Source organism: Apodemus sylvaticus, chromosome 6 (genome assembly GCF_947179515.1).
Source record: "Apodemus sylvaticus chromosome 6, mApoSyl1.1, whole genome shotgun sequence".
Classification (NCBI taxonomy): domain Eukaryota; kingdom Metazoa; phylum Chordata; class Mammalia; order Rodentia; family Muridae; genus Apodemus; species Apodemus sylvaticus.
This window is the reverse complement of record NC_067477.1, coordinates 124647379-124663140: the sequence shown is the minus strand read 5'-3', so window position 1 is coordinate 124663140 and position 15762 is coordinate 124647379. Positions and strand designations below refer to the sequence as shown.

The window sequence follows — 15762 nt, the reverse complement described above, 5'->3', positions numbered from 1 at the left end:
TCAAAGCTCTGGTCAGGTACTCCCCCCTCCCCCCCCCCCAATCCTCACATCACCTTCATGCTCTTTGTCTTTGTAGTCTCCTTTTCCCCCTGTCTTTTCTCATTCCCTGACGTTTCCTGTAAGCATTCCTCTATCTGTCAGAAGCTTTCCATGTTAGGCACGTGCATTAGTTTCCTCAGTAGACACAAGGAGCAGTGCTGGAGCGTGAGAGGAGCCTTCACGACTTTGTGTACTGCAGCTGCTTTTCTCACTTGCTTGTTTTACTCCTTTTCCCTAGTTTTTTGTTTTGTTTTTTTCAAGACAGGGTTTCTCTGTGTAGCCCTGGCTGGCCTGGAACTCACTCTGTAGACCAGGCTGGCCTCAAACTCAGAAATCCGCCTGCCTCTGCCTCCCAGGTGCTGGGATTAAAGGCCCCCACTGCCCAGCCCTTTTCCTATTTTAATTAATATTTTCCAGCACTGTGTTATCACTTGTACAGATTCTAAATATAAATGTTAAAAAAGAAACTCAACTAGGAATTACCCTGAATATGCTTTAGGAAACTTGCTATTACATGTCTTTTTTGAAAGGTCACAAACCACGAAGGACACAGAAAATACATGTGGCAAGTACATTGTATTCTTAGATCGGCTATCTGCTGTAATTGTGAGATTCTTAAGTATCATTTAAGGCCTGTGTAGGAGGCAGATTTGGGGGATATTTATGGCGATCCTTTCTCTGGCCACCTCCCTTCTCTCAGTCCTTTTCTTTGATGCTGTTTGATTGTGTCTAGTAAGCCTGGGAAAGAGGCGTCAGATAGGAAGTTATACTCTGTGCTGCGAGACTTTCAAAATGGACCCAGGATGCCAGACTAACTCAGGGAAGCCTACTTGAGACAAATAGTTAGAAATCAGATACATTTAAAAAAAAAATGCTTGGGAAGCAGGAGGCAAAGTCTCTCTGTAGTAGTTATCAAGAATTCAGAAAGTGCCTGGCAGTGGTAGCGCACACCTTTTATCTCAGCACTCAGGAGTCAGAGGCAAGTGATCTCTGTTAATTCAAAGCTAGCCTGATCTTCAGAGTGAGCTTTACAACAACCAGGGCTACACAGAAAACCTTGTCTTGAAAAAAGAAAACAAAACATCAAATAAAAGAATCATAAAGTTATATATGCCCTAATATTTATACCACTTTCTGTTGATCATGTAACTGCATGATTCTAACAATCTAAAATATTCCATTTTTTATCTTAAGCCATATTTTCAACTCATGAATGTCTTATTAGGTATATGTGGTTGCTATGAATATTAAGAAAGAAGCAGAGTCAAAATCAAAGAGAGCAATGAAAAATACTGATGATGATGATGACGACGACTATGGTACCATAGACGAACTGCCTCCAGACAGTTTAATAACCCTGGTGCAGCCTGAACTGCCGACACTCAGCCGCCTGTGGCTGTCAGCATTGAGAGACTATGCACTTTTGACTTTACCAGCTGAGTTTTCCAGTCAGTTTCCCCCAGATGGTAAGTATTATGTGTGGTAGTTTGCTTTTATGGAGTTCAAACTAGTAATAAAATGGACTTGGCAGAGTCTAGAACCAACAGTAACATAATAACATCTTGAAATTTGTGGACGTAGATCTGGAACTATTTCCTTCAGGGTATATGTCCTTTATACTGGTTTTGTGAATTCAGGGTATGACAGCAAGGAGTCTATTATTAACTGAAGCAAAACCATTAGCGATGTTGTAGTGATAGCGGTACAAATAGAGCATTCTAAGCAGCTATAGGAAACACCTAGTGACCTTTAACCCTGATCGAGTATCGTACTGTGCTGCCCAGTGATTGTGTTTTCATGTAAACTATAGTCAAGCCAAAACCTGTTCCTAAGGCCTTTGCTTATATCATATTACTAGTTCTGCTGTTGAATCAATAGAGACACCATTATGAACATGTTTTTTGTTTAGGAAAAATTCGTCCTCAAAACTGAGCCTTCTTCTCAAATATTTTAATGATAATCATTGAGTTTTCCTTTATTCACTTCTCATCAGGCACCATCAGGTGACAACGAGGAGATAGTAGCAGCTCAGTGTTGGCAGTAGAAATGGGAGGTGTGGGGGGGGGGAGCAGAAATCAGGAGCCGGTGCCTTAAGAAGTGCGGCTAGTCCCACCAGGGGTGCACAGTATAGGTTACATGCGGTCCCTGGCTGCAGAGAGGAGAGGCTGGAAGGCGGGGGTCGGGAGGCTCAGAGAGGAGCTTGTTGCCAGAGCACTCTTGTAGGAGGCATCTCAGCTAGCCTATGTTATTCTTAAATGTGTGAACCTTTGTAACAGAAAGTGTACTGGATGGTTTTGTGTGTCACCGTGACCAGGCTGGAGTTATCACAGAGAGAGGACCTTCAGTTGAGGAGATGCCTCCATGAGATCCAGCTGTGGGTCATTTACTCAGTGATAACGGGGGAGGGCCCACTGTAGGTGGTTCCATCCCTGGGGTGGTAGCCTTGGGTTCTGTAAGAAAGCAAGCTGAGCAAGCCAGAAAGGAGCATCCTTCCATGGCCTATGCCTGAGCTCCTGCTTCCTAACCTGCTTGAGTTCCACTCCTGACTTCCTTTAGTGATGAACAGCAGTGTGAAAGTGTAAGCTCAATAAACCCTTTCCTCCACAACTTACTTCTTGTTCGTGATGTTTGTGCAGGCATAGAAACCCTGACTAAGATAGAAAGTATGTTTTTACTTGATTTGGTTTTTTTTTTCCACAGGGGGAGCATTTTATACTCCCGAAACCATTGATACAGCAAGACTTCACTACCGGAACTCCTGGGCCCCAATTCTCCATGCAGTGGCACTCTGGTTAAACAGCACAGGATTTATATGTCAAGAGTGCACAGAAGCAACAACTGAGTCTGGTGTACAGAAACGCTCCCCAGCGGTCAGTTTAAAGCAGGTTCCAGGAGCAATGGCTAGTGCGGAAGCCTTGCCAGAAGTTAACAAGGACAGAATGCACCTGACCCTAGGTGGGCTCACTGTGATGCACTCCAGGCCCTGCCGCTGCAGAGCTTGGAGCTCTCATCGCAATGCTGTGTAAAGCCTTGTGTAGCACACTTCAGAGAAAGAGTAGTACAAGGACCTTCAGCTCCACTTATGAAATAGATGAATTTCTGTCTACAAATTATCTAGAACTACTGTAAAAGCTCAGCCATTATGTTCACTCACAGAACAGTATTGGTATTTCAACGAAAAAAATGTACGGTTTTTTATTCAACATGCTTTCTTTGTATTGGTATTTGTTGTCCAATAGAGAAACATTTTTTTATGATTTGGTTTTCAATAATTTTTAATTTATAAGTGTTCTTAGTTATGTATTTTCATATACTGAAGGGAATTTGTCATCTCATATTTTCTGGAAGTGCAAAGTAAGACAACTAGTAGGAATAATTAGTGAAATTTTTAGTAGATCTCACAGTTGAAAATATGAAAATCACTAGACCCTTAGCCTTGTACACCGTGAACACTTGTTTGGATAAGCCTTGTATGTAGCTGGGCATTTATAAACCTTGTATGGGAGATGGATGGCTCAGTGGTTAAGAGCACTTACTGCTTTTAGAGAGGACCTAAGTTCAATTCTAGCACCCCTCAGGTGGGTTCCCAACTGCTCTAACTCCAGCTCCAGTGGCTCTGACATTGTCCTCTGGACTCTGCAGGCATGCACACTCACAGGAACAAACCACACACACACACACACACACACACACACACATACACACACATCATTAAATCTTAAAAAATATATGTATACGATATTCTTGGACAACTCTTTAATGAAAGTAGTAAACTAGTTATAAATTTGTTCTTAATGTAGTATAATTTTTTTTTGAGATAAAGTCTCAGTGTGTAGCTTTGGATGTCCTCATTTTGTAGACCAGGCTAGCCTCAAACTCAGAGATACACTTGTCTCTGCCTCCTAAGTGCTGGGATTAAAGATGAACATCACCACTGCCTGGTTAATATACTATATATTTTTTAATTCTAGAAATTTAAAAGTGATTATCTTCATAACATGCCTAATTTAAATATTAAATGAATTGAAGCACTCACTACAACCCCATATTGTGTTTATCTGCTTAACTTAGAAAACATTTTTTAACCTCCTGGTATTAATAAGTATATAGTAATCTGGGAAAAATAGAGAAAAATATTTTATCAAAGCAACACAAGTGTTTTGTGTTGAAAACTCATGGTTTTACTTTGTGCATTCCAGGTGTGAGTATACAGTTTCTTTGTTCCCCTCGACCCGAGGGGCCCATTGAACATGTTACAGCATGCCTGCAGGCCTTACACCCCTTACTGGGTTCTCCTTATGCATGAATCCACATTATAGAAGATCAGGTACAGTGTATTTCTATAATAGATAATTGTATGCTGTGTTTTAATTGCATCTATCTCGGAATAAATTTCTCACACTGGAAATAAACATTGTATATTGCTAACAAGATTGTGTAACTAATACCAACAAAAGGGGTTCTGTCTCTCATATCTCTTGGATGACTACACAGAGCTAGACTGCAGCTACACACCATGGCTTTACCATCTTAGATCGGGAGTAGTGAGTATGGGGGTCAGGCCCCAAGGCCACAGCACTGTGATGCACAGGCAAAGGACACCTTCTCACAGAGAGGTAGTCGAATGGGATCTTAGAGAGGAACTGCCAAGGGACAAGTTTCCTTCTGAGAAAGAGCAACACAAATACAAAAACCAGATCCAGGAGCGCATGGCAAGTTCAAGGGTGTACAGTCATTTACTGTCACTGATGTAAGGCAGGTAGACATCATGGGTGGGGCTGGGCAAGGCTGGGAAGGCCAAACGTGAAGCTTTCTTTACAAATAAAGGAATTTGGACTCTATAGTGAAAGCTAAAGGAAATGCTTAACAATGTTTAAATAGAAGGATGATTAATTTTGTTTGGACGTAACTCAAAGAGCATCAGCACATATAGATAGAAAAGTAGATAGATAGATGACTGAGAGTGACAGACACAGAAGGATTATACAGTTAGCCTTGAAGAGGTTGGTTTATGAGGTATGAGAAGGCAGCACGGAGACCAGCTATGAGGCTCTCTATCTAATCCTCCAGAGAATAGTAGTCTAGAAAACTTGAACGAAGGTGAATAGAGGATCATATTGGGAACCTGAGGATAAACAGCAGTTATGGGTCAAAAATCGAGAACTAGATGGGCAGTGGGGACCAGATAGTGGGAGTAGGGCAAAAGCCAGCAGCTCTCAGGGGCATGGGATGCTCTGGGAGAGGCAGGGACATGGAAGGGAAGAAAGTACAGACAGATTCGGAACTAAAGCAAGGGCAGATGAGACCTGCAGGGGCTTTAAGTAAGAAAGTCTAGAACATTCAGTTTTAGGAGAGTAGCTTGACAGGAGAGGCACTGGTCTCTCAGTCCCTGGAAGCCTGCTAGGATCTGTGAAGAACATGAAGAACAAGGAACAGCCTGGGATGTATTTTGATTGTGAATTTCTTTGCAATTGAGGGAATTGGCTCCAGAGCCTCATGTATGCTGAGCCAGCACTTTCTGACTGAGCAGTGCCCCAAGCTGTGTAGGGAGGACAGGGGAAGAGAAGGGGGCTTACGGGACTTTCGGGGAGTGGGGGGGCTAGAAAAGGGGAAAACATTTGAAATGTAAATAAATTATATCAAATAAAAAAAATTTAAAAAAAATAAAAAAAAGAGAAGAGAGGACAGTTCTGACTGAATTAACTTTCTCTTCTGTTTCTTAATTTATGGCAAGCTCATTGTATCAGTTACATGAAGAAAATTTTAAAGACTTAAAATTACAGTTTGTCGGAGCTGGAGAGATGGCTTAGTGGTTAAGAACACTGACTCCTCTTCTAGAGGTCCTGAGTTCTATTCCCAGCAACCACATGGTGGCTCACAACCATCTGAATTAGGATCTGATGCCCTCTTCTGGTGTGTCTGAAATCAGCTACAATGTACTTACATAAATAAAATAAATAAATAAATCTTTAAAAAAAATTACAGTTTATAATAGTGGTTAAAGTGAAAACACACCAATTCCTCAGCTTAGGTGGGCAATTAGGAACTTCAGTGACATTGAATTCTCGCAACACCAATAGCTTAGGTGTTTTATTCCAGTAGGAGAATAATAATCTCTGAATATAAAACATTTAAAATTTAAATACTATATGTTGCTTGACTATCTTATAGGAGAAAGTGTGACCTCTCATTCTTGTAATCTAGCCTACATATTAAATTTTAGTTATAAAATCATTATTGCATATGTATTTTCTCAGGTTTTAATAGTACACATCTGTCATTTGAAATTGAAATTAACTAAGTGTATTTATATTAATTATAACAGCTGATTGGTGTTGAGCTGCTAAGTGTCCTGCACTGCCTGTTACTGACGTGGAACCCACCCGCTATCCATCTGCTGGTCACTGGAGTTGTGCAGCAGATTGTCAGGGCTGCTCAGGACTATGGACAGGAAAAGAGAAGCGCTCTAAGTAAGCACTGGAAGCAACCTTGTTTGTTCCCCAGGGTTTGGAATTGGTTCTTTTGTGTGTATGGCTGTTTTGCCACATGCATGCCTGGGGCCCACAGAGACCAGAAGAGGGCATCGGTTCCCTAGAAGTAGAAGTGATGCTGAGTCAGTGTTGTTTGAGTGTAGGAGTGTGAAGCCAGGTGAACAGTCATGAGCCCTTACCTGAGGGGGAGAAGAACACAATTAACTGTTTAAAAACAATGTGTGTGTGTGTGTGTGTGTGTGTCTGTGTATCTGTGTGTGTCTGTGTATGTATCTGCGTGTGTGTGTGTGTGTGTGTGTGTGTGTGTATGTGTGTGTGTGTTTCTGTTTGTCTGTGTGATGGAAACAGTTATCATGGGAGAATTGAAGGAGTTACAAAATATTTTATTTTATTTGTTTTTAATTTCAGGATGTATGACAATCCTGCCCACAATTCTGTTCTTAATTGCAAGAATATTGAAAGACACAGCAATAAAGTCTGCGGACAATCAGTCAGGTTCCTATCCCAGTCAGTGCAGCTCTTCAGGGAATAAAAAGTATCGTGACTCTGTCCATGGCCAAAACTGAGGAAACTCAGAGACAGTGGACAGCTCTAATTGGGAGCACTCTTGCCTGCATCCTGGAATATTCTCACCCAGGTAGCCTGTCTCAGTTTTCAAAGTTTTAATTTCTGAAGATGTTTGTTCCTGGGGCTGAAGAGATGGTTCAGTGGTTAAGAACACTGGCTGTTCTTCTGAAGGTCCTGAGTTCAATTCCCAGCAACCACATAATGGCTCATAACATCTGTAATTGTATCTAAGGCCCTCTTCTTATGTTTCTGAAGACAGTGATAGTATACTCACATTTATATATATATATTATGTATATAAAATAAATAAACAGATCCTTAAAAATAAAAAAGATGTTTGTTTGATAATAAAGTATTACTTAACCTCATCAGGAGACTGCTGTACAACACTGAATCAACCCCAGAGATGTTATTCACATCTAAGACTTGAAGTATAAATGCATCTTCCAAGAGCATGGGCTCTAAAAAACCTTTTTCTAAGTGCTTATATGCATGTTCCCAGGTTAAAAGGAGAGACAGTATAGACCCAGAACTGACATGTACTGGTACATGTATGCTTACTTACAGGTTTTCTTCTTATTCTCTCCCTTTGGAATCCTGTTCCTCCCTCCCTCTCTCCTTTCCCCCCTCTCTCCTTCTTTCCTCTTCCTCCTTTTTGATGTTGTTTCATTTATTTTTTGAATCAGGGCCTTGTTATGAAGCCTAGGATACCTTCAAAGTCATGATCATCCCATGTTAGTCTCTTGATTCCTAAGATTACAGAAATATACCACAATGTCTGGCATGTGTTGCAATGAAAATAACAAAATCATAGCAGGACAGGATAGCACATCCTGCTACCCTATAAGAGGCAGGGCAGGTGGTTCTCTGTGAGCTCAAAGCCTCCCAAGTCTACATAGTGAGTTCCAGGCCAGCCAGAGCCAATATAATGAGGCCCTATCTCCAGAGAAAAAGTAACAAAAGAGGAGACTAAATATTTATGACTGTATCCTAACATATCCCCAAATAAAGCTACAGTCTTGATATTGAAATATTTTATCCTATGCTTGTATATAGAAATAAGGAATTTCTTATGTTAATATGTATTAGTTAGCAAATATGTATACGTATATATACATGCTTATAATGAGTGAGATAAGTAATTATGAAATATATGGTATTTGTTTATGTTTTTAATTTATTTAAGTAAATTTATATTAGTAAAATCTCATTCTTTTATTTTTTCAATCAATTTGCCAGTTACTTGTTACCTGTCAATGAGTATGTTTTTTAATTTCTAATTTTCCACAATTACAAAGATAGTTGTGATAAACATCCTTAAAGATTCCTCATGTTTTTTAATGGCACATATGAGGACTGAGAATACATATTTCAATACCACTTTCATTAGATAATGCCAAATTGATGTCCACTGTGTCTTTATGAATTTATGATTCCATCAGCAACTTCTGCTAATCTAATCTCCATACATCAATTTGTATTGTCCTTGTACTGGTGAATATAACCATTTTTATATTCATCATTCAGGGGAAGTGGTTTTTTCATAGTTTTTATCTTTTCCCACTTAAATTGTATTTTCTTTTTAAATAAAATATCATTGCTGTGAAAACAGAGTAAGTCTGCCACCTTGTTTTTGAAACCTTTTCACAGCCAGGCATCAAGGCTCATATCTAATCCCAGTCCTTAGACAGTGAGGGCAGGCTCGCTATGGAGAGCATTTCCAGCCTGGAATGTTTCTTATTTAAAGAATTGAGGATCTGCACTTAAAAGTTGTGTGCACGTTCACTCAGAAATCCTCCTGGGAGCAATGAGTCCTTTAAAACTGTTGCAATACTTTTCTTCATTTTTAGAACGTTTGATTTTAAAAGAATTTCAAACTTTAATAAGATGGTGGAGAATAGATTTGTGGACTTCAGTATTGTCCAGTATTGTCATAGATACTGCCTCCCACTCCATTGGACCCTCGTGAAATTAATATATCACTACTGTTCCTCATCTTAATTAGCTCTACTGAGCCATTTGAGAATATGCGGACATCTTTGTGAGGTTTTACTCCTGAATACTTCATAGGTATCCTAAGAACAGAGAAATTCCTTAAATACCCACAAAAGAATTGCCAAACTTAGGAATTTAGCATTGATGCAGTGTTATTGTTGTTCAAATGTAAATTTCAGAAGTTGTCCTAAGAATGCCTTTTTCTCTGTGTTATGTTTCGTTGGTACATTTCCCTAGCCTTTATCTTTTATAGTATTCCGAGTTTGGTTTTATTCTGGTTTTTTTTTGTGTGTGTGTGTGTGTGTGTGTGTGTGTGTGTGTGTGTGTGTGTGTGTGTAGCCCTGGCTGTTCTGGAAGTCACCTAGACTAGGTTGGCCTTGAACTCAGGGATACTCCTCTCTCTGACACTCCCCCTGTCCCTCCTCCCCCCCCCCCCCCCCCCCCGCCCCTAGTGCTAGGATCATGAGCATGCTGTCCATGCATATTCCTGGATTTGAAGACAACAGGACACCTATTCCATAGAATGTTCCTTAATTTATAGTTGTTCAATTCTCCCCTTGTTTTAATATACATTCAGTTTATACCTTTTGAGCAGGAATATCACATAAGTAATGTATATCTTTCTCAGACAGTCATGTAAGACAACATATAATATTGCTTTGTCCGACATCCAGAATGTCTTGACCACCAGAATTTCTAGGCCAGGGTTCGTGGCACACACCTTTAGTCCCAGCACTCAGGAGGCAGAGGCAAATGCATCTCTGAGTTTGAGGCCAGCCTGGTCTATATAGTGAGTTCTAGAACAGTCAGCCAAATCTATAGAGAGAGACCTTGTCTCACATAAGGAAGCAAATAAAGCAAAAAATTGAAAAAAAATTGAAAAAAAATTGAAAAAAATTGAAAAATAAAAGAAACTCTTGGTTTCTACTTTATTTATTTATTTAATTCCATATGCATTGGTATTTTGCCTGCATGTGTGTTTGTACAAGAGCATTCATCCCTTGGAAATAGAGCACCAGACAACCATGAGCTACCATGTGGATGCTGGGAATTGATCCCAGATCCTCTGGAAGAACAGCCAGTGCCCTCAACTGCTGAGGCATCTCTTTAGACCTTTGGGTTTTCCTTTTTAAGACAAAGTTGTACTTTGTAGTCTACACTGGCCTGATGTCACTCTGTCACCAGGCTGCCTTCAAATTTGTGCTGAGAATCCTGCCTCCAACTCCCTCTGCCGGGTTTATGGTTATGCAGCACCATGGCAAATCTAACTTTCATTATTTTGTCAAGATGGCGTCTGCCACAATTCTACATTATAATGCTGCATTTCTCGTTTCTATAGTAAGTGCTCTGCAGAGTCTGTCTTAACTGTCTGCTTCCTGTCAAACTTTAACACACCAATTTAAAAAGTGTGCCTGAAGCATTTATTCCTACCATAGTTCCACAATGAGAATTTTGTAATCTGTATTTTTCAGGTTGAGACATTCTCTGGTAAACCTTGGAAGAGTGTTGTCCACGTCTGTAACCCCCAAATCTCCCCACGTTACTTGCCTTTTGTTTCGTAGATGACTGTATGCCCGCGCCTGATGAAGCGAGCATGCTTACAGCCATTGCGCTCTTCCTGTGGTCTGCCAGCAGTGAAATAATAGGAGTGCAGTCCCTGCAGAATGGCTGCGTGAACAGATTTAAAAGTGCCCTGAACTCATGTGACCCATGGGTGAGTTACCCCACCAAAGCCTACTTTCTCAGGGGTCTTCAGATGAGCCCACTAAGAGCTGATGATGCTTGTGACAAGAACTTCCATGCCTGCATTACGGCTTCATCTTTTGCATCTCCTTATTTGTACTGTGTGCATATGTGTGATGTCTGTGTGTGTGCACGTACTTGTGTGCCACCACACCCATTCTTACCTGCATAACTGTATGGTCAGCCTGTAGAGTGACTTTTAAATGGAAAAGCTGTTTAAGAGCTCTGTGTTTATGTGCTCCAAGTGACATATATAGATACTCACATATGCCGAAATTATCTAATGAATGAAATATTTTATTAACCTAGCCATAATTATTAGAGACTTTACCTGGGTTTTGTTTCATACTATTTAATTCAGTGATACCAAGGATGTTAAAGGATAGCATTGTTGCATCTTTTCTGTTACCCTATCCCCCAGACTGGGTTTCTCTGTGTAGCTTAGCTGTCCCAGAACTGGATCTGTGGAATCTGAGGGATCTGTGGAATCTGTGAACCAGGCTGGCTTTGAACTCACAGAGACCCGCCAGCCTCTGCCTCCTGAGTGCTGAGATTAAAAGGCCTGCGTCACTGTCACTATTGCATCTTTCAATGAACATGTTTTATGGTTTATTTTGTCAAAGTCCAAGTTAAGGCTTCTCAAACATGCTGCACACCAGGAAAAGAAAATCAGTATAGAACATTCCTGCCTCCACGCTGAGTTTCCTTAAAAATCTTCAGATTTGTAGCTCAGGGACCTGTATTCTTAAACTCACCCTCACACTTTTCTATTTGCAGAGGAATTTGGTGGTTTACTTTCTGACAAAATATTGAAACAAATGTACACAATGAGAATGATGACAAATGCTAGCACTCAGGAGCAGAGGCTACCCCATCTCTACAAATTTGAAGCTAGCCTGGTCTACATAGTGAGTTCCATGCTCACTGGAACTATATAATGAGAACTTGCCTCAAGAGACAAGAAAAGCAAAAGCTAGTATGAGGCTTATCTAATCTAGGTATATCCAATGGGACTCTCCTTTCTAGTCCTAGAAATTGATATAAACAGTTGTTTCCAAGAATCATAAGGGGTTGATGCATCTAAATAGTGTTTTTATAGCTTTATTCAGTCTTTTGTTAGCCTCTCTTACTCTATTGCATTAAAATTAGACAATTATACATTAAAGGAAGAATTGAAAAGAAATCAGGCTTTCTAGTTCTGGCTTTCCCACACAGTAGAAATATTGGTTATATAAGCCTGATGATTTTGGTAACTCATGTATAAGGAATTTCTCTAATCTCCAGTTTCATTTTGTTAGCATGAAGTTCCATTGTTGTCCTTTTCAGGAGCTGTTAGGTGCAGTGTGACTCAGACCTGCTGCATTAATTAAAATCTCTCTTTTACATAGGTTCAAGCCAAATGCTACCAGCTTCTCCTCTCGGTCTTCCAGCATTCCAATCGCGCGCTTTCTACTCCCTACATCCACTCATTAGCCCCGCTAATGGTAGGGAAGCTGAAAGCTGTGGAGAAAAACAGACCAGCCAGTGGCACGGAACTTCTGGCTGTCCAAGAAGGAATTAAAGTTCTTGAAACATTGGTTGCTCTTGGGGAAGAACAGAACAGTAAGTATTTTCTGATTAAATGCCACTAGTCCAAAATAAAGACCTGTGTTATTTATGAATCTTAACATTAAATATGGGCTTTGTAGCAGTGAGCTTTCTGAGAAGCAGTTATGGTCTGAGTACATGATGTTTTTGCTCATGTTACTAGTACAACATATTGGGTTTCTGTATATTTATTTTTCAGTGAATTACCGAAGGCATTTTAACACATGGATTCCAGTTTTAATTTTTCTAGCAATGTGTTTTTAAGAACTAGAAACAGTATAGATTTAATATAATTTTTAAAATAAAATAAGAATTACATAAACCTTCTGTTATAACCATGAAGTAGAAGCACCAAGTATCATAAGATACCTCAGGATTTGATACTTAATTTTTGCTTCATGAAAACTGCAAAATGCCTTTATTGAACCAGAAATGTATGCAGATGCACACTCAAATTGGATTTTTAATTGTTGTGGGAAGGCTAAATTCCCAACAAATGCCTTATGATTAAACACTAAGCTGCTCCTAATTTTCAAGACCCTCTTCCTGAGCGGGGAAAGACTTCCCCTTCACAGGGAATCCTGGCCTCCACGCTAAGCAGGGGCGGGGTCTCATCTCTGTTGGTCTCCATGTGAAGCTTAAATCTAAACTGGGCATCTGTTAAGGAACTGAAAGGCAAGTCAGTTCCAAAGTACTTTAAATATTGAAGGACAGTAAGATCAGTGTTACCATTACAAAGTGAATAAGATTAAGTCCTGTCTATAAAGTTTATAGTTAGCAAAATAAAAATAGAAATACAGTTAATCCTACTTTGTATCCAAGTAACCTACACATTAATTTATTGCTTCCTGTAATAAATTCTTGTGAACAGTCCTCTCTTCCTCACTGCCTCAGTTCTGACATGACTTCATTTTGTGCCTGCTGCAAACATGAGTCCATGGCTTCATGCGTGTGATCAACTGCTGAGCTGTGTCTCCAGTCACACAATAGCTTGTCAAAATTCTCAGCTTTCTTCACAAGTTTCTGGGAAAGTTTTTCATGAAAAGAGATCACATTTGCAAAGAAGTCAAAAAAGTTAAATGATAATTCAAAACGTAAAGGTCCTCTTAAAGTCATATGACTATATAAGACTTTTAAAAATCTAAAAAATGTTATCAAAGTAACATCATTCATTCAAGTCCTTATTCATTTAGTTATTACTATCCTCCTAGTCTATCTAATCCTATTTATTAAGTGATTTTTTTACCATTTTTATCCCTGTGAATTGATATTAAACCCAGGCACATCCATTTTATCACCAAGCTATACCTCCACACTTAACCTTTATTTTGCATAGCATTTAGTCTTGAATTTTAACCAATGGAAGAGCTAGAGAAGGGACCCAAGGACCTGAAGAGGTTTGCAGCCCCATAGGAACAATAATATGTACCAACTAGTAATCCCAGGGCTCCCAGGGACTAAACCACCAACCAAACAGTACACATGGAGGGACCCATGGCTGCAGCTACACATGTAGCAGAGGATGGCCATTGGTCCTGTGAAGGATCAGTGCCACAGTGTAGGGGAATGCCAGGTCAGGAGAGTGAAGAGGGGAGGAGATTGGTAAGCAGGGGGCAGGGGAATAGGATAGGGGTTTTTTGGAGGGGTAACGAGGAAAGGGGATATCATTTGAAATGTAAATAAAGCATATATCAAATTTAAAAAACTCCAGTTACTTTTTACATATATTTACTAACTATATACTTATTCTGTCTCTTAAAACTCTTGCTGTAGTATAAAACATTTATAATCCAAGTAAAACCAAGTATTATTGGCACATCTTACTAATATTGCAAATTGATCCTATTAGAAGATGGAAATTGTAATGCTTTAGTTGTACTGATGTTTTAAACCTTACTTTTTGAGACTTATTTAGTTCATAGATATGGCTGCAGCCTTGTTTGCTATTAAACTGTAGTTGCACAAATAAATGTTATATATTACATAAAATATGGTTATTATTCCAGATGATGAGCTGCAGGGCTGAGTGATAGTCAGTGGTTAAGAGCACTGGATGCTCTTCTGGATCACCTGGGTTCAATTCCCAGCATCACATGACAGCTCACAAGTGTCTGTAACTGCAGTGCACATAAAATTACAATAAAAAACAGTCAATCTTCTGAGTTTGAGGCCAGCTGGGTCTACAGAGTGAGTTCCAGGACAGTCAGGGCTATACAGAGAAACCCTGTCCTGAAAAACCAAAAAAAGAAAAGAAAAGAAAAGAAAAAGAAAAACCCCAAAACCCAGTCCATCTGCACTCTCTCCAGTCATGCCAGTCCTTTCTGCTCTCTGTTCCAGGAGTCCAGTTACTCGCTCTTCTAGTGCCCACTCTGATCTCTTACCTGCTGGATGAAAATTCTTTTGCCTCAGCAAGTCCGATCTCCAAAGATCTTCATGAGTTTGCACTCCAGAACTTAATGCATATTGGACCTCTGTACCCACATGCTTTCAAGACAGTGATGGGGGCTGCTCCTGAACTGAAAGCTCGCCTAGAGACTGCTGTCCGAGCCAGCCAGGCAAGCAAAGCTAAGGCAGCCGCCAGGCAGCCTGCCCCCACCACACATTCTGCACCAACAATCAAGCTGAAAACAAGCTTTTTGTAGTGTGCCTTTCCATTCATCTGTATCTATTTTTTTCTCAAACATTTACCATGTTATAGATTAATACTAACATGCACATAATATATTACAATGGTCACACAATATAAAATTCAAGATATATAAACTGACACACAGAACATGTGTACATTGCATTCTTATTACAGATTAAGACATGACACTTTCTAATCTTGTAAAAACATACTCAAGGTCACTGTAACTTATCATTTTTAAAAACTGAGTGCTTTGCATTACATGATAATTGTTTGGTTTTATTTAAAAATCTTTGTACTTACTAAAAGAAGTAGCTTTTCTGCAAAGCTTGATTGTTTCATTCATGATAGAAGACAAAACTCCCATTTTATGAATAACTACATATTTATGTACAGTAAACCCATAGGATGCATAAACTCCAAACTCCGTTAAGACCTTTGCTGGAGGACACGGTGATGAGAGTCTTAAAATGAGACGGAGCCCTCAAGACTGAGATGAATGGACACCAAGCGATCATACGCATTGCAAAGGCATGAGAGAAGTCTGACTGAATGAGAAACAAGTTGGCAAAACAAAACTGCCATTACGAGTCATTTAAGGTTTTCTTTGGAAGGCTGGCACCCAGAACTCCCAGCACCCGGATGACTGAGAGCAAGAATATGTGCGTTCTGGTGGATAAGGGCTGACTAGGTCTGCTAGCCAGCTGAGGG

The 15762-nt window shown here is 39.8% G+C and overlaps 1 protein-coding gene across 1 annotated transcript in view; it reads left to right on the top strand.

Moving 5' to 3' along the window:
• Positions 1 to 15076, top strand: part of LOC127687990 (HEAT repeat-containing protein 5B-like) — a 165640-nt gene extending 150564 nt beyond the window's left edge. Inside the window, 9 exon segments of the mRNA XM_052186752.1 lie at positions 1265 to 1505; positions 2740 to 2994; positions 4239 to 4366; positions 6365 to 6509; positions 6939 to 7021; positions 7023 to 7167; positions 10655 to 10806; positions 12224 to 12437; positions 14760 to 15076. Of these exon segments, the coding sequence (XP_052042712.1) occupies positions 1265 to 1505; positions 2740 to 2994; positions 4239 to 4366; positions 6365 to 6509; positions 6939 to 7021; positions 7023 to 7167; positions 10655 to 10806; positions 12224 to 12437; positions 14760 to 15064 (1668 nt within the window). The 3' untranslated portion in view covers positions 15065 to 15076.
• The last annotated feature ends 686 nt before the right edge of the window (positions 15077 to 15762 follow it).